The sequence below is a fragment of the Apteryx mantelli genome, chromosome 5, assembly GCF_036417845.1.
Source record: "Apteryx mantelli isolate bAptMan1 chromosome 5, bAptMan1.hap1, whole genome shotgun sequence".
Lineage (NCBI taxonomy): Eukaryota > Metazoa > Chordata > Aves > Apterygiformes > Apterygidae > Apteryx > Apteryx mantelli.
Genome location: NC_089982.1, coordinates 76979475 through 76998683, shown reverse-complemented (window position 1 = coordinate 76998683; position 19209 = coordinate 76979475). Strand labels below are relative to the sequence as shown.

General features: G+C 38.2%; 1 protein-coding gene across 1 annotated transcript in view; it reads left to right on the top strand.

Moving 5' to 3' along the window:
• The first annotated feature begins 284 nt into the window (after positions 1–284).
• Positions 285–19209, top strand: part of RGS12 (regulator of G protein signaling 12) — an 85668-nt gene continuing 66743 nt past the window's right edge. The window contains exon 1 of the mRNA XM_013960057.1: positions 285–2329. Within this exon, the coding sequence (XP_013815511.1) occupies positions 473–2329 (1857 nt within the window). The 5' untranslated portion in view covers positions 285–472. The remainder of the gene's footprint in view (positions 2330–19209) is intronic.

Below are 19209 nucleotides of genomic sequence, written 5' to 3'. Positions count from 1 at the left end.
GTGGTATCCCAATGGTGCAGTAAGCCAGAAGTCTACTGAATAGTAGGTAAAATGATGGAGTTGGGAAAGAAGGAACATGATGCAGTATGAAAACACTGGGCTGTACATCAAAAGACTTAGATTCTGTTCTTAGCTTTGTCATCAAGTTGTTTTGTGATTTTGGACAGACACTTTATTTGCCTTTACTACTGCTGTGTTATAAGTAAAATGAAGACTGTGATACCTGCCCTTTTCAAATTGTTTCAAGTGCTCTGTTATTTCTCTAGTAATAGTTTTTGGTGGAGTTCAGTAGTAGTATTCTGAGCAGTAAAAGGAACAAAAAAGCTGAAATATGTTTGAAAATTCAAATGTCTCTGTTTTTTTTCTCTCCTTAGAGCTTCATCAGTTGAAGGAGTCGTAACTTATATAGTGTGAAACATGACAAAAAGCTGGACTAATTAAAAGCTTTCCTGCTCCAGGAGAAAAACCCAAAATGTATAGACCAGGGGAGACAGTCAAACGTCGACTCAACATGCATGCTCCTCCTCGGATAAGAAGTGTGGAAGTTGCAAGAGGAAGAGCTGGCTATGGGTTTACCCTTTCCGGACAAGCTCCTTGTATTCTTAGTTGTGTTATGAAAGGAAGCCCTGCAGATTATGTTGGACTTAAAGCAGGAGATCAAATATTTGCGGTTAATGAAATTAATGTGAAAAAAGCCTCTCATGAAGATGTGGTGAAACTTATAGGAAAATGTTCTGGAGTGCTGCACATGGTCATTGCTGAAGGGATTAGTCATATAGATTCATGTTCTAGTGATGAAGAAGTTGGTTTTTATGATGGAAAGGGCTGGCTGAAACCCAAACCTGACTCCAAAGCTCTGGGTATAAATAGAGCAGAGAAAGTTGTTGAAGAAATGCAGTCTGGTGGCATTTTCAACATGATCTTTGAGAATCCTACTCTTTGTGCTGGTAACTCAGAGACTTTGACACCAAAACAAAGATCATTTTCAGATTCTGCTGCTATTAAATTTGAAACTGGAAATGAAAGTATAAATAACCCAAACCTACTGTCCAAGGAAGAAATATCCAAAGTCCTGAATGATGATTCCGTTTTTAGAATTGGACTGGAGAGTGCCGAAGACTTTGGATTGGACGCAAGTATTTTAAATGTTGCCATGATCGTAGGTTACCTAGGCTCGATTGAACTTCCTTCAACAACCTCAAATTTGGAAAATGAGAGTTTGCAGGCTATTCGTGGATGCATGAGACGTCTGCGAGCAGAACAAAAAATCCATTCGTTAGTGATGATGAAGATTATGCATGACTGTATTCAGCTGTGCAGTGACAAATCAGGTGTAGTGGCAGAATATCCTGCAGAGAAGCTGGCATTCAGTGCTGTTTGCCCAGATGACCGAAGATTCTTTGGACTGGTTACGATGCAGACAAATGACGATGCAAGCTTCGCTCAGGAAGATGAAGGAGTTCTGAGGACATCTTGCCATGTGTTTATGGTGGATCCTGAATTATTTCATCATAAAATTCACCAGGGCATAGCAAGACGTTTTGGACTGGAATGTACAGCAGATCCAGACACAAATGGCTGTCTAGAATTTCCAACGTCATCTCTACCTGTTCTTCAGTTTATTTCTGTCCTTTATAGGGATATGGGGGAATTGATTGAGGGAATGCGTGCAAGGGCTTTTCTTGATGGTGATGCAGATGCTCATCAGAATAATAGTACAAGCAGTAACAGTGATAGTGGAATTGGAAATTTTAATCAAGAGGAAAAGAATAATAGAGTTTTAGTGGTTGATTTAGGAAGTAATCCAAGTAAACATATTCCTAACAGTATGTGGGAAAATCCAGTAGGAAGGGGACAAAATCAGTCTGCTTCCCATTGGAATGGCTTCTGTCATGAACAAGAAGGAAACATTCCTTTAGAAGTAATTCAGAATGATAAATCCCAAAATTTAAGCAAACACCTAAGTCCTTCTGCTCGTATCGAAGTCCCGCTGGTTTCTGCCCGAAATTCAGTACCCCCATCTAAGAAAAGTGCTGCAGGCATAGGCAATCAAAGGTGGTTGCCTGTGCACGTGTTACAAGAATGGCAACACGGCAATGCTAGCGACCAGGAGTCTTACACGGATTCTACGGATGGCTGGTCAAGTGTTAACTGTGGAACTCTCCCCCCTCCGATGAGTAAGATTCCAGCTGACAGATACAGAGTCGATGGCACTTTTGGCCAGCCACAGTTAAAATCTCATAAAAATGAATGGTCTAAGAAGATGTTTTGCATGCAAAACAAGTTTGGCCCTCAGCACATTATTAGGAAGTCTAAAGAAGATAAAAAGGTAAGAAGATGTTGATACTGATTGCTTAAAAACAAGCAACCCCCCTCCCCCCCAACAAATAACCTCTGATATTTTTAACCCCATTATATGTGTAATAAAATTTGAACATGTATACTAATATTTACAAATTTTTGGTGAAAATAATATGGATCTTTCTGCTTTGTAGGGGTTTTGCATATTCGTGTTTAATTGAGTGCAGCTCTGGAATTGTACTTCTGCTGGAAGTGTTGCCTGTTAGAGCTTTCTCATATTTCTTCTTGTCTCTTCATTGTTTCCAAATGTTGTAGTGGCATTGCAATAAAAGGAGACATGACATTCTAGCAACTTCAGTCCCTTTTGACCTCCAGCAACAAAAGAATGGAAACAGACTGGATCTTCAGTCTGGCTCCTTTTTTTGAGAAGTTTGGCTTGCAAATGTTAATTATTTTAGTGATACCTGTTTTTATAGATATGTGGTCTAATCATTAGGCAAAATATTATGTTATAAACTTTTAACTTTACCGAAATAAGATTATTTTATGACCATAAATATTCATTCTAGCAAATCTCTCAATAAAAGTGCTGCTAAAACTACATCAAAGATAGTTAATATTGATGATTGTTAGTGTCCATTATTAGGTCACAAATGTAGCATGTTACCAGTAAGCTGCATTTCATATTTTATTCCAGTGTATTGCTTTGTCTTTGAGTGCTGTCTGTAGGCTTGTTCTGTCTACTGTCAGGTTTCTATAAACCAAAGCAAGAAGATTTAAAAAAAATGTGTGCAATAGGTGTCCAACATAATTAGATACCATTCCCTTTGCTACGTACACTTTTTCCTGTTGAAGGACTAACCTCATGGGAGTCTGGTGTTGGTAGCTGGGATTCTAGTGGAAGTCATTGATCTCGTACTAAAAGAGTTAGTGGCAAAGAGTTATATTTAAAACATTTCCTGACTCCAGGGAAAGACAGAGTCTTATTCTCCAAATTAGTCTTCAAGAAAACCTGTTCTTTTGTCAGGAAGTACTGCTTATATAATTGATTCAAGTTACCATCATGCTATCCTAATCTATTTTTGAAAAAATGTTTTTTTCAACTCATTAAAAATATCTAAGTGCTGCTCATTGAGAAAAAAGGTACAGTGGACTATATAAAGGGGGTGACAGTAGAGATTTGTTAGTTATTTGAAACTGTTACAGGCAAAATATTTTCATTGTGACACTCAGGCATATAGATATTTTTGGGGTAGAATGCAGAATTTTAGAACATTTTGTTTTTGGCATGGAAAGAAAAATTCATTTTTAATGCTTTTCTTACACTGTGAAGCCAACAACTGTCACATACATTCTTTTTTACGTTTTGTATGCTGAAAATAATAAGAGAAATAAACTAGTATATAATATACTAGTAATACATTAATGTGTTTTTAATATAACCTGTCTGCTGCAGCAAACAGTCTTTTCCAAACCCAAAGGAATGGCCTGAATGTCAAGTGGTCTTAAGTATAAGGTAATTCTCACTTTTCAAAAAACAGAAATAGAAATCTGAACAGAAACATTTAATTTATAAACAATGCTTCCCACAGCCAAACACCTACTATCCAATCCTGTTTGCTGCCCCGATGACTCCATACCTCATGGTCTGCTTGCCAAGCGCTGTGCTGGCAGACCAGGGGAAAGGCTTCTGTAAATGCAGTACTTGTACAGATGCATAATGGATGCTGATCCCAAGTGCTTTTGGGGGACTGGAGGGCTTCAACTACAGTTACTGCAGCAGCTGCCAGGGGAGTCTGTGGAAACTCCTAAAGGGTCTGCGTGGCAAGTTGTGTCTGAAACGTTGTACGTGATTGTAATATGGATTGGATTTTTTCAGATTTAAAACTCAAGCACATTATTTTTGAAATGCTGGAAACATTTATTTCATGGAAGTCAAGAGTACATTAATGACACTTTCTTAGAAAAATTTGCACCTTAACATGAAAGATGTGCTATATTTGGGTAAACAGTAAAAATTTATCACCTACTGTGTCACTCAAATCAGCATGTACCAGAATATATGTTCTCACTCAAAATCCCTCAATTCCTTTTCCCTTTTAAGTCTATTTACTGATAAAACAGGTTTTCTGTTCTCTGATTAATAACAAATTTGTTCGCAAAAAATACATTTAAAATGTTCATGAAAGTCTTGAAATCATTTACAAGGATGGGTTGCAAGCACTGATCATGATTCAGAATAATTCCTAAAGATGAAGTAGTACTATGTTCTCATTTTAAATCTTTAATGAAAATAGTTATGGGATGTTAAGTTATTGATGAGCATACCTCTGTACTTTGTAGGTACCGCAAAAATAAGGAAAATCTATTTTCTTTGTATTAGAGCACTAATTCACTTTCATAATAGAATGATATTCAGAATTTCAGACTCTTTCTTGCTTTGTGTGGAGAAAAGAGTTCAGATCGTCTTTTCCAAAACGTTATTTGGATGGGTTGGATGCTGTATTCAAGAAAATTATACATCCTCAGCTTACTGTGACCTTTTTAAGTAGTAAGGACTGATTTTACACAGCATGCTCAGACACATTGCAGTCATAGAAGTATATAAAGTGGCCACCTGGGATTCCATTGATATTTTTACAACCTAGTGGCTCAGTCTAATGCTTAATTTGGCAGAGCAGTCCTTAAATTGCTTTTTGAGGTTTTTTTTTTTTTGTCTTTTGCATTAGTACTGAAGGGTAATATATCCTTCAAGTGGGAATGTGCAGAAACCACTAGAGGGAGAAGAGGTTACCAAAGCTAGAGTTCTTTGAGATGAACTCTGCACATCCACGTTGCTTGTTGTCTTCCTTGCAGCCTTCATTACATTCTCTCTTGATACATGTTGGGGAGAAGTCTCAAATAACTGGATGCAATTCTGATCTAGCAGAACAGTTGTGCAGCCAAACAGTGGTGACCACAGCATGTAGTACAGGAGTGTATGCTGCACTGTACAGTGCTAATGGCCCATAAACTCTTTCCTGATTTTATAGCTGCACCTGCAAAACATTTGTGAATTGTGCAGAACACAACAGTAGGTGTGAGAGAGCCCCAGTGATCATAACTATATAAAGTTGCACTTTCAGAACTGGACCTGGGAAGTATATCTTGTGGGTAGGAATGTATGGAGTTTCAGACTTCAGGTTACAGGCAAGTAAACTATTTTTTCTGAGCTTTGTGTTCCCTTTAGTGTATGAGTTTTTCAGTTCATAAATTAGAATTGTGGGTAATTTTGTAAAAATGGAAAAAAACCTCAGTTTTTCTATATTGATATACTTTACAGTGGTACAAAACACTTTAAAGTTCTCTGTAAGTACAAATTCTTAAAAAGAAAGTGAAAATCACCTAATTTGATTAAATGTTACTGAATAGTGTGAGTTTTTTTTGTTTTGCTTTCCAATGTTGTTGTAAGGATTTTATCCTTAAGTTATTGAACTCTTATGTACTTTATCAACACTCATATTTTTTGTGGATCTGAAATCTTTGGCTTTTAAATGATCATTATATATGGAAGAGGAGAATTGTGAGTTCATCAGAGAAATTTGGGTTCTATTACACCTCTTCTGACTGAGATTTGTAGGAAGGTATCTCTAGTCGCAAGCACCTCTACAGTTACTATTTCCTGCACTGAAGCTCATGTTCCCTGTGTGTCTTAAAAGTTTCATGTGAACAGATTTCTGTTGAAAAATCTTATGAGACTTTTTTGGAGGCTCTCCTTGATTCTTGTAGGCTCTTAGAAGATTCTTGGTCTACAACTAATTGTGGCAGTCCTGATGATTTTATTGAGATTCACTGAAAATAAGGATCGTATTATGGGGCTTTGAATTTCAGAATGACAGGGGAATATTTCTTGTAGTGATAAGCTTCTGAATTACTTTAAGGCTTGTACTGGGCAGGGGTGCGTGGTCTAGTGAGGTCTATGAGACTAGCATATGGAGGAGCTGGTTATGGTTTCGGTGGGAATGGAATAATTGCTGCTCTTTTGTTCTCCCAAGCTTGGTCTGTTATTCCTTCTGTGTTGTCCTACTTTGCTGTTGTCTCATTATTTCCACTTTCTTCAGCATCCCGCTAAGTTTCAGGAATTTACCTACTCATATCCATTTGCATAATTTTGGGTTATGCAAAAGAAAAGCACTGTAAGAAATCTGAAAACATCAGGGGATATTAGGATTGGCAAGGGATTTGAGGAATTGCTGAACAGGGAAGCATTCCTTTCCCTCTGGACTAAATTAATCTAATACATTTGATTTTGTTCAACCCTCACTCTCTGTTTTCAAGCTATGGCCTGGCCAAAAATATGTCTAACCGTTACTGTTTTAAATTAAATTTACTGGGAAAATACTCTTTTTTTCCACTGGAAAGCCTCATAACAGTCAGTTTCGATCCTGAGTTTTCTCTCCGTGAGGACAGAAGCCTTGGCGTTGACCTCCCACCTTTTTTTTTTGAGAAGGTCTATTTTAATGTTGTAGAAGCAAGTATAACATTTAAGATCACAGCACATTTTACAAGCAGAGCTTCATAACTTGTATTTGTGTACTAGGGCTGTTTCAAATGGATATGACAATCCATTAAAAAGTAATTTATATATCTATTTTAATTTTTGAGTATTGATTTTTAGAAACTCTTTTCTCATGAAGAGTGTGAATTTGTAAATGGATGCTATTTCTAGATCTTAGAGGAAGCAAAAATGGATTAACTCGCTGTCTGAGACTCACATTTTCTGAGGTATGTATCTTCTTCAATTTATAGAGATTTTAAGTGAATATCCTCAGACCTGTGCTTCTTCAGGAGTTTGATCCTGAAGGGCCGTTTTTTAAAACTGAAAAAATTGTCAGCTGCTTTATAACCATCATGACTTAAGCTTTTGAAAACATTGTAAAAACTTTAAAAAACAGAGAAAACAGGTGAGGAATACAGTGGGCATCTTTGCTTGATAATGTTTTCTGGATTAGCAGTTTTTTTTACCGTTTTGGTCAGAAGCTTAAATATAAATATTTTAGAGTTGGCCTTTGTTTTTAAAGCGGGTATTACCAAAAAAAGATCTCTTGTTTAAGTTAAGAATGGAATAGGTGTTTTGTGAGAATTTTTCATTTGCTTCAAATACAAGAATTTCAGTTTTTAATGCTGGTAACTGATTGGTGAACTAACTGAAGTGCAGATATTTTAGATGCAAAGACAATGTTGGCAAAGCTGTGTGGTTCCCATATTTGTTTTTTGTTGTATAATTACATGTTTTTTCCCTTTCCTCTACAGTTCTGTTTGCTCACTAGTTTAAGTTGTTCCACCCCAGCTGTTTATAAAGCAGTATTAATGGCAGCTGGATTGCTATTTTTACACAGTACAATTTAACGTAACTTTTGGAATTATAGGCTTTGGTATGATTTGAGATGTATGTATATACCTTAGAGAGAACATAACTGAAATCCCAAATACCAGACTAGATCTGAGAATAGTGCTAATGTGAATTAATCTTCAAAGAGGCATTTATATCAAGTAGGTTCTCTGATACATTTTGTTAGGTGAAAATGAAAAGCTAATAAAGTTTAGTGATTTCATGCAGCTTTTTCATATGTACTGTCATCTTCTAAAATAATGATTTTAAAAATGGACAATTCTAGGATCTTTAGAAAATATATAAAAAACTAGAGTAATGCTACATGCTTTACTCTGAAAAAGAAATTAGACAAAATCTGGACAATATCTGTCTTTAGAGCAATATTGACTTTGAAAAATTCTCTCATTTCAAGTTTACTTGCTTAGAGATTTCAAATTTTTCATTATATCTGGCTTTCAATGTTTTGTGGAACAAGTGTAGGTTCAGACTCCAGTTAAAAAATTAAAATCATGAGAATAAAGGGACATGCAAGCACCTAAGGATTTCTGAGTTAGTTTTGAGTTGTGAGGGCAGAGGAGAAGGCAGCATCTTGAGAAACAACGAAGAAATGGTGTGGAGAAGGATAATTAGCACAGAATGACTTGTGAAAATGATGAAACATGGTTTTGTTTTAAGTTATAAGCATTGAAAGCTTAATATTAGAGATAGTAAAATTACTTTCTGGGCTATCTAAATGCTATGTTACCTTTAAAGAAAAATAGCCCCAAAAGTGAACCTGTCCTGTCATATATATTACAAAATCTTGTTTGTTATGAGGCCTGTGGATTCATGACATTTAGTCTCTACTGTATGCAGCCATAAAGACATGGCTGACCTGTCAGTTAGTGGCAGGGTGAGTATGGCTCCAGTTACACGAAACTGCCAGATTATTGTCCGAGTTTTCAATTGTAGGCAGATAGATCACAGTCTCCTTGCAGTTGAGATTTAAAGACTAGAAGAAAAGGAGCTGTGAAATACCTGTTCTTTTCTGGAGAAGAAATAGATCAATGTGGAATAAAGATCTGTAACTAACAAAAGTAAACATGGAATCTCTAAAGGACATCTAAAGTATTTCAATAGAAACACGGAGATGTGAAGCTTCAAGAGAAAGGCTTGACAATTTGTTGCATCAATAAAAAGGCAATTAAGGCATCATTAAATTTGCAAAGATAGTACTGGAGAAGGATATGCTGCATCATCAAATCGAGTTCTAGCTCTTTTAGGTAATCACATCATCTGTTTTGTACACTTAGGAGCTGCACCTTGGAAAAAAAAAATTGTTTGCACCCAGACTTCCACAAGAAAATTTTTCCGGGACCTCGCTACTATGATGTTAGAAAGTTTTATTTATTTATTTTCCAGTTTGAATTCTAGTCATGGCCACCTTCTACCCATTTCTTCTTCTTCTAGTGTTTCCTTTAGTTTGTGACTCTTTTTCTTCAGTGCTTCCCCTTTTGTTTATATGTAGAAATCATATTCTTCCAGCTTTCATTTTGTTTGACTGAAGAGCTTAGTCTCTGTCTTCCAGAATGTAAGGTTTTCATTCTCCTGATAATTTTAGTAGCCCTTTTCTGAAACTATGCTAATTTAAATTATTTCTTGGCGATGAGTGAATAAAATTTTATGCTGGTTTCCTAGTAGGGGTTTTCTGTAACGGTAGTATACGTTTTCCTATATCTGTTGTGAATGCCTCGTATAATACCTCTTTATATATTATTTACTTCTTTCATAGCCATATGATGTTGATGGTTAACATTCATTTTGTAATCAGCTAATAAGAACATCCATTTGTATCCGATGAGATGTCCAGTATGGAGGTCGATTTTGGACAATGGCCAGGAGCAGCTGCTTAGAAAAAATGTGGGAGCATGTGCTTTTGGTGGTATATCCTTCTAATTTTCATCAGTGTGTGGTTTGGGGACTTTCCTAAGGTGGAGACTGCATCCACATCATTGTGTTTAATGACCTTAATGAGCCTGTGTTCCTGAATTTGTTGTTTCTTGAACTCACTTATTCTTTTGGCATCACATGACAATAAAATACACAATTTAATGCAGTTGAAAGCAAATAATACATAATTGTATTATACATATAATTTCATTTCCTACCTGCTGATATTTTTCATGAGAAATATTGAATAATCTCGTTCCCTATTAATTTTCTCCTACTCATTTGATTTTGTTTTAAACCTGAACCACCAATCAGTTATTTTCCAAGCTATTTTCCAAGTTATTTTTCCAATCTTAGTTCTAGTTTTTAGATGGGTTGACCAGAACTACAAGCAGTTTTGAAAATGTGTAGGTAGACCATAAAGCTAATTTCTTGCTTTCTTTTCTGTTCCTTTTCTGATGATTCTTACTTCATTTGTGTTTTTGACTGTAACTGAACATTGGGCCATACGATTTAATGTTCCTAAGTAGTACTAGTGAATTTAGAGCCAACTGTTATGTGTGTGCACTTGTGGTAATTTTCTCCGTGTTCTCCCTTAGTATACTCAGGTCTTTTCCTCTGTAATATCCAACTAATAGGCTTCCAACTCCTGCAAGAAGCAATTATCTAATTATTCTGAGAAAATGGTCTTATTATTCCATCTGCATTAATACCATCAACACTTAAATTTTGTGAAGGGAGATTAGGATAACACTGAAATTCAGATGCTTAGTTTGTTCTGTGCCTAGTATCCTTTGCAGGGGAGACAAGTAAGAGATTTCATTTACCTGGGTATCTGGTGTGACTGGACAGCTTCTTTTCTATGTCTTTGCAAAATGTATAGGAATCTTTTATGAAATTTGGCCTGGTTCTCAATAACACTGTGGGCCTAACTGCAATTAAAAATGCCGCTGTAATGGTTAGAGGGTCGTAAAATGTCTCATTATCATCTAATTATTAAAGAGGCATTCTTAAAGGTGATCAAATCCATTGACATTTGTGGGTTAGATGAGTGGACAGTGAGGTGGATTGAGAACTGGCTGAATGGCAGAGCTCAGAGAGTTGTGATCAGTGGCACAGAGTCTAGTTGGAGGCCTGTAGCTAGCGGTGTCCCCCAGGGGTCAGTACTGGGTCCAGTCTTGTTCAACTTCTTCATCAATGACCTGGATGAAGGGACAGAGTGCACCCTCAGCAAGTTTGCTGACGATACCAAACTGGGAGGAGTGGCTGATACGCCAGAGGGCTGTGCTGCCATTCAGAGAGACTTGGACAGGCTGGAGAGGTGTGCAGAGAGGAACCTCATGAAGTTCAACAAAGGGAAGTGCAGGGTCCTGCACCTGGGGAGGAATAACCCCCTGCACCAGTAGAGGTTGGGGGCTGACCTGCTGGAGAGCAGCTCTGCTGAGAAGGACCTGGGAGTGCTGGTGGACACCAAGTTAAGCATGAGGCAGCAATGTGCCCTTGTGGCCAAGAAGGCCAATGGTCTCCTGGGGTGCATCAGGAAGAGTGTTGCCAGCAGGTCGAGGGAGGTGATTCTCCCCCTCTACTCAGCCCTGCTGAGGCCACATCTGGAGTGCTGCGTCCAGTTCTGGGCTCCCCAGTACAAGAGGGATGTGGCACTACTGGAGCAAGTGCAGCGAAGGGCTACAAAGATGATTAGGGGACGCGAGCATCTCTCTTATGAGGAAAGGCTGAGAGAGCTTGGCCTGTTTAGCTTGGAGAAGAGAAGGCTGAGAGGAGATCTTATCAACGTGTACAAGTATCTGAAGGGAGGGTGTCGAGAGGATGGGACCAGACTCTTTTCAGTGGTGCCCAGTGACAGGACGCGAGGCAATGGGCACAAACTGAAACACAGACGCTTCCATCTGAACATGAGGAAAAACTTTTTCACTGTGAGGGTGACAGAGCACTGGAACAGGTTGCCCCGAGAGGTGGTGGAGTCTCCTTCTCTGGAGATATTCAAAACCCGCCTGGATGCAATCCTGTGCAATGTGCTCTAGGTGACCCTGCTTGGGCAGGGGGGTTGGACTAGATGATCTCCAGAGGTCCCTTCCAACCTCAGCGATTCTGTGATTCTGTGATTCTGTGACATATAATAGTGAGTAATACCACTTGAATCTTTTATCATACTGGTGCCAAAAAGAAAATCATTACAGGAATTGTAGTGTCATTGAAGCTTGTGGAAGAGCAGTCCATAAGGTTTGAATGGTGCTAGGCTTTTTCTCATTAACCCTCCCCCACCTAGCCCAACTTTGAGGTGGCTTCAGTCCATGATGATGGCAGTAGTGCAGGGTGGCCTGAAGGGTGCTACTGAATTATTTTTTTTATTCCATAGCATATGGAACCCTTTCTCTTAGCATGTCTACTCCTACCCCAGGACTCGCTGCCTCTGTTCCTGTTATGGTCCAGCAAACTGGACCACAGCAGTTTCTTCCCATTTCCCTCCCAGGTTCTTTTCTGTCCTCACTTTCAGAGTATGAGAGTTCCTAACCAAACATACCCTGTTTTTAAATGCATCCTCTGCTCAAGCCCTTTAGACCCTCACTTTACATGTTCTGCAATTCTGCACTGGCAATTTTTGAGTAGAGGAAGGTGTGATGCTTGCTGATGAAAGAGAGATAAAGGGAGGTCACGGCCTGCAGTCTTGCCTGCTTTGCATTGCTGTAGTGGAGGGGCCACTCAACTAACAGAACCCGTAATCGGGAGAACAGGCACTTAGGGAAGACAGAGGACAGCAAGGCAAGGTGGCATGGAGTAAGATTTAAGCCAAATGGCCCAGGGCAGGGTTTGAGAGTAATATTGAAGACAGTACAACATTTGTATCAACCTCTTCGTTGCATCATCCCGGAAGACCTTCCGTATGATTTGGTAGTTTGTGCACGGACTACAGAGGGATTTACTGTGGCATCCATGTTTCCCATCCCTTTTCAGAAGGGACTAAATTAGGAGCTCTTCCTGAAGTCTTAAAATGCATTTTTGTAAAGATGAACTGACACTCAAGACTTACCATTCTGCTGTTTTCTATCTGAGAGTAGATTTGGCATGTTTTGAATATCCACAGAAGTTTCAAATTATATGATCTCTGTGCAACTGTGTTCTGAACTAAAATGCTTAGTATGCACTTTCCGATACAAATTCAAAGAGTCAAACCTGAAAGCAGAGGGAGTTTTAAAAAGCTTCAATAGCTGGAAATAGAAGTTGGACAAATTCAAATTAGATGTTTTTATAGTGAGTGTAATTAAGCTTTGTAACACAGAAGTGTAATAAATTCAGTTTTGTTCCCTAAATCGAGTCCTTTTAAAAGATGTTATTCCTTTTTTGTGATAAAGTCTGTGAATATAAGCATCCTCTTTTTGGTATATGCTTTTTAGGGACAATTAATCAAAAAATCAGTACTCAGGTTGACAGTTGTTGCACAGACACTCATGAACAGAGAACCTAATTTATTGGCATTTTTGGTAAGGGTAATGCTTGCATGGGGAATCGCCTCGTGAGCTGGGTGGCCAGTCACTGGATGGTGATGGGAGTTCCATTGCAAGCGTCCTTGCAATGCTGTCTTTAGCTAGTTTGGATGGGACTCCCCAAACTGTTTTTCTGGTGAAGTCTTATAATCTGGTGGCAAGTGGTCCTATATGACCATTCTAGCATGTGCATGATCTTTTCATATTGATTATCTTAAACTGTCAGGAGAGATGGTAGTATACTTACATAGCCCAACAAAAACAGAAAAGAATTTCTATCGAAGTTATTACATAGCAGTGACTGTACTTACGTTTTAGAGCTCTTGAAACTTCATTCATGCCATGCAATTACTTTCTTAGGCTTTTTTCCTCAAACTTTTTTTTCAGTCTCTTTGTGCATTTGAATCTTGTAAGATTAAATTTCGTTTTGAAAGAGTGTGTAGAAAGTGTTGCATCCTTATGTAAATGTGATCAGGCTTGTTAGAGTAGCAATTTTTTAACTTTCTAGATTAACTCTCCTTCTTTTTCTTATAATTTACCTCTCTCTTCTCTTCTTGCTCCTCCATATATTCCTATACCTCCATAGCATCCAAACTCTCTGTTGCACAACATCCAGCCTCCTTCAGTTTCCCTTCAAGGTCCCAAATGTATTGTCAAACGTGTTGTCCATAAAAAGATTAAATTTCCAAGATCTTGTAAAGCTGGCCTTAGCCTCACCTAGTTTCTTTCCCATTTTTTTCCTCTTCATGGAATCCTGATGCCAACTCCCTATATTTTATTGTTGTCTAGTATCCTTGAACACCAAGCAAAAGTCTCCCACTCCCTTAGCCTCTTGTACTCCAGGGTCCTCTCCTTAGTACCTTGCTGCCTGTTTTTCTGCTCCTCCTAGCTCAAAAGCTGATGTTTTAGAGGAGAGAAATCTCCTCGTTTTATTATTTATATCCAGATATTTGGAGGAGAGGTTATTATATGTTTAACTTTAGAGAGATACTAATAATATATGGTACAAAATGTAAATTTTAAGTTATGTATGACAATTTGTTAAAAAAGTTATATGACAAGTGCATTTTCTGGAATATGAAAGTGTGTGATGCAGCTAATTCTATAGCTAGGAATTTCTTTAAGCTAATTGAAGATGTTTTCTAAAGGTGTTTGGTTTCTTTTGGTTCTGAATAATTGATACGGTTTCATCAACTTGCTTCGCTGTGCTCAAGCTCCAGGTTGGAGTATCACATTGAATATCATAGTTTCACATTGCGTTTCTTTGCTAGTAACGATTTAAGGAGTTCTTGCTGCTCTCAATCCAGCGTAGGCAGTGTGATTCTTCAGTTATGTTGATATGGCTGTCTGTAGGTCAGTGTTGTAAACAGGATTATTTCATTTGCTTTGAGTTGCAATGGGTTCCACAAACCCTAGTGTTAGTGGAGATGAGGGGGCAGCCTGCTGCAGTTTGGGGGTTGGTGTGAGTGGTCAGGGGTACATGCAAACTCCTTAAGCCAGCACAGCTGAAAAACATGTTACATGGAACTTGTGCTTAACAGGTTTATCAGTGAAAATTTTTTCTAACAGCTCATCCTTTTTCTTTCTTAGTCTTTAAAGAACTAGATTTATGCAAGTCACCTGTATTGGATCACTTTTGTTCTTTCTGTCATTTGTAGTTCAGTCTGAGTCATGTGCTGCTTCATTCCTCTCTCTTGTTAATTCATGAAGTACAGTCTTTCCCAGTTTCCCATTTGTACCTTTCTTGTACATCTTTCTAGTTACCGGGCAGAAAATTTTCCCAGTTGGTCACATTCACAAACTGCTGCTATATCCATTCTCTTCTGGTGACTTTTCTTTTTAATGCTTTTATTGTAAGTGTAGTAGGAGATAACTTATTCACAAGGCCAAAGAAGCAGGTTAAAAAAAAAAGTATTTAGAGGGAAAGATTATACTGTGGTCCGTGACTGATGGTCATTTTAAGTGAATATTTTTTCGCTTACCATTTTCTGTTAGCTTAAGGAAAAGGTGTGATTTAGTAATATAATTAAAAAATATGCAGACCCATTCATTGTAATACTTTTCTCATACAGTTATACATTTAGCTTTTATGTCTGTCCATGCTAGTTTATAATTTTTATTTTGCTATAAGAATAGAAGATGGAATGGATTTTTAGAGCATCAGTGTGTCAATTCTTTTGTTTTAATATATTTGTTGTTTTTCTTTTCCATCTGCCAAATTGGAACAGGATAAAGGCTTTTAGAGATATTTTCTTTTGCACTTTTGACCATGATAGATAGTAGTAGTAGAGGTGTAAGTATCTGTGTTGCAAAATTCAGATTGCTGTAGTGCTTGCTTTTTCACCAGTCAACTTGTTTTCACATACTTCTGTGCTTTTCTGTTTGTTTCTGGGTTCCTAAAATATAGACGTCTAGTAAATTGTCAGATGAACTTTAGTTTTTCTATGTTCTGTGATAGGGTTTCAGGAATTAGATGTTTCTTAATGTTCCTTAAATATCTAGTTATTTTTAAAGTTCTGTTTTATTGATTCAGCAACAGAGTTTCAGGAAGGGAGTCTTTAAGACACAATAGTAAACAGTTCTAGGGTTTATAGGCCATCTCTATTAAACAAACAAACAAAACCCCCCAATGTTCACCTAGCAAATTTTAGTGTTTTAGTGGGGCAGCTGCCTGCAGTCAAAGCAGTATTTTGTTGGTCATACAGTGTACTGCTTTGAAATTTTATAGGTTCATTTAGTGTTTTTTATTTCTGTTTAATAGTGCAATAAAGACAGAACTATGACATCTTCTTTATGGCTACCAGACTGCAAACTTTACGTTAATGTCAGTCATCGCTTTAGCAATCTCTCCCTGATCAAATACTGTGAATTTCTCCAGCCATGCTGATTAATACATTCTCCTTGCAATATCTATTCTCTTTTCAAGTCATGGATGCTTTTTTTTCCAGCTCTTCAGAGTCTCATGAAAACCATTTGCCAAAATGTTGTTGCTATTTGCTTTATGTACATGTTTCTTGAAGTTTTTGTGTACACAAAACAGTATTTTAATTGATCTACAGAAGGAGATCCATCTTCATAGTCTAAATGTCTGGAAAGAAGGAAGGAAGAAAAGGGAGACTTCTCAGCAGCATTATCAGGAAATTAACTACTTCATGAGTCTTTTTTAGCAATGTCCTCCTTAATTTCGCAGATTATTAATTTGACTCTTCAGAGGCAAGGAGAAGATTTCTGTCAGTTGAAGATGTTTTCTTAATTGGAATCATTATCCAAATTGGATGAGGAAATGGTTAGCTCAGTGAATTTTTATAGATTTTGTAATCACTTCTTAAGCACTGCTTTATTCTCAGGGTCGTTTTTTGCTCTTATCTTTATCATTTCATTCAATGCTCAGTAGTGATTTTTGTGTAAGAATGTCAAAAAGTGTACAGAAAAATTTTGATTGGGTACTAATTTATTGTTCTCTTTTCTACTACTACGCAATTTTCAGTTTTTTCTCTACTCTCGCACTTTCTCTTTGTTATTTTTCTGACCACAAGTGATTAAGCCACTTTTAAAATGGGCACCTGGTGATAATTAATCTTACCTAGAATCTGATTCTCGGTAGAATATAAGTAGATTTGTCTACTTCAGTTTGATCCTTTTCCTCCAATTTGTAATGTTACTGTTTTATAAAATTTTTTGTATGTATGTCCTCTAGTTGTATGTCTTTAATCTCTCAGAATATTATATGGCAATCTTCACTATTTAACTATTTATACTAACTATTTATGCTGGGCAGCTATTTATATTGTTTTTGTGCTGAATTAGAAAGAAAAGTGAAAATGTATTCATTATCCAAAATAGACGTGACTGGTATTGATATTTTTTCCCTTTTTTTTCTTTCATCAGTATTATTTTATGAAAGATAAATACCTCCAAGGGATGCATCTTGTTTTGGGAAATGCTTGAAAGACCATTAAGCGAATCCATACTGTGTAACTACTTCCTTAGCTGGTTTCAAAATACCAGTCGTACTCCGATTAACAATGTCATTAATTTCACTAGCCTTACAAGTGACTGTGTTGTTCCTAGTTTGATTGTTTTTCACTAAATTACAGATAAAAATTTAAAAATTCCAAAGCTGGCATAGACATAACTGTTAGGTGGTGAACCCTTCTGATAGGTGTACACGTATACTCCTGTATACTCCTATAGGAGGAGTTAGTGTTTTGATCTGCTACGTAATAATAGTAATGGATTCTGCTAAATTTGGTGAGTGGTTAATGTGGAATTTGCTGCTTGACACGGATTATTGCCTTAGATACAAGCTTTCATTTCAGAGGGGAGAGGCTATTGTGATTGTAAGATATGAACCAAGTGTGAAACACTTCAGTGATACCTGCCTGGATCAACAGATGATTTGAAAAGTCGCTTAGAAACGTATGAACTGCCCTTATTCTAGCGTGTGCTGTTTGTGAAAATTTATGGATAGCAACTTTCCTGTGTTCACATTTATTTGATCATTTTATCAAAAGCCATCTTAGCATGTTTATACTGCACTTCTAAATGTTCTCTTGAAAACCTTAGAAGCTAATCTCCAGAACCTGCCCAGTTTTTTCTCTGCTTGCTCCAGGGATTGCTGAATCCGGTAGCCTGACAGAGGCGAGGCAGCCACAGCTCCATGCCCCCAGGTCCAACCAGGAGTGAGGCCAAGAATGTATTCCCAGTACACACGTACGAACGCATGTATACAATACATATATGCACAGCTGGCCACACAGCTCAGCCCAGACAGACACACACAGCACTCACGCAAATGGCACCAGTGGCCTCATCCTGTTCCCCTCTCTGGATGATCAGGACGAAGGTCCGTGAATGGGAGATATATATACACATACGTGCAATGTGGATCCCTCCAGTTGCTGGACTTAGACACTCGGTCTACCCAGTAGCTGCACCTGGATCCCTGGTCTCTCCAGTTGCTGGTGCCTGGACATATGAGCCCCTGAGGCCTGCAGCCCCACTCCAGTTGCTGGTGCAGCCCCCATCACGCACACATGCACATGCGTGCGCGCACACACACACACACACACACACACACACACACACTGTGGATCCCCCAGTAGCTGGCCTTGGACATTCAGTCCACCCAGTAGGTGGTCCTGGATCCTTGCTCTCCCCAGGTGCCTCACTCCTACAGTGTGTATGTACATGCACATGCACGCGGGTCTCAATCGACCCTCAGACCCTACGGTTTCTCTGGCAGTTGCCTGGGACTCCCCTGGTCCCTCCAGTAGCCAACTCCTCCTGTGGTCTCACCCTTAGAGACACACACACTCCCTCTCTTTCTCTCTCTCTCTCCCTCTCTCTTTCTCATGCATGTAGAACAGAGAATCCCGCACCCAGGAAAACAGTTCGAAAAGGAATTTAATAAGAAGACAGGACAGACTGTGGTGATCAGGTGCATGGCACGACCAGACAAGTGTCCTGAGCTGCCCCTGTTGACTCTCTTGCTGGGTTTCACGCCTGGCAACGGGGCCAATGGCTCTGCTGGGACAGTTGTGGGAGGAGCTGGTGCAGGGACTTGCTTCTCGGATGTGGTTATAGGGGCTCATGGAGATGAGCTTTTTATCATATAACCGAACACAGCCAATGAAGAAAGATCTTAGTAAAATGAAAATTTGGAGAGAAAGAGATAGATTTTGTATAAAAATTCAAGGAATACTGGATGACTTTTAATATTGAACGTTGAGGTTGGAGTCTTGGCCTGTTGCAGTGATGAGCCCTGCTACATCCTTTGGGTCCAGATTCCTGAATGTGTGTCATGTCTTGGCATTTCTAAGAGCTTTTAAACAGTCTGTTGTGAATACTGGTGACTGTCAAAGCCCTGTTGCTAAAGAATAGTATTGACTCCATAGGGATAAATAAACAGGCAGACACATTCTGTTGGATATAGTATGTCTTACTGCAATAAGAAGGCTGTATAATATTCTTGATAGTCTTCTCTACTTTATATGGGTGGTTGTTAACAGGAGATTATAAAAATGTGAAATCTATCATTGTCCTTTTACTTAATGTGACATATATATACTTTCAAATGACCAAAGTGATACCAAAATGTTTCAG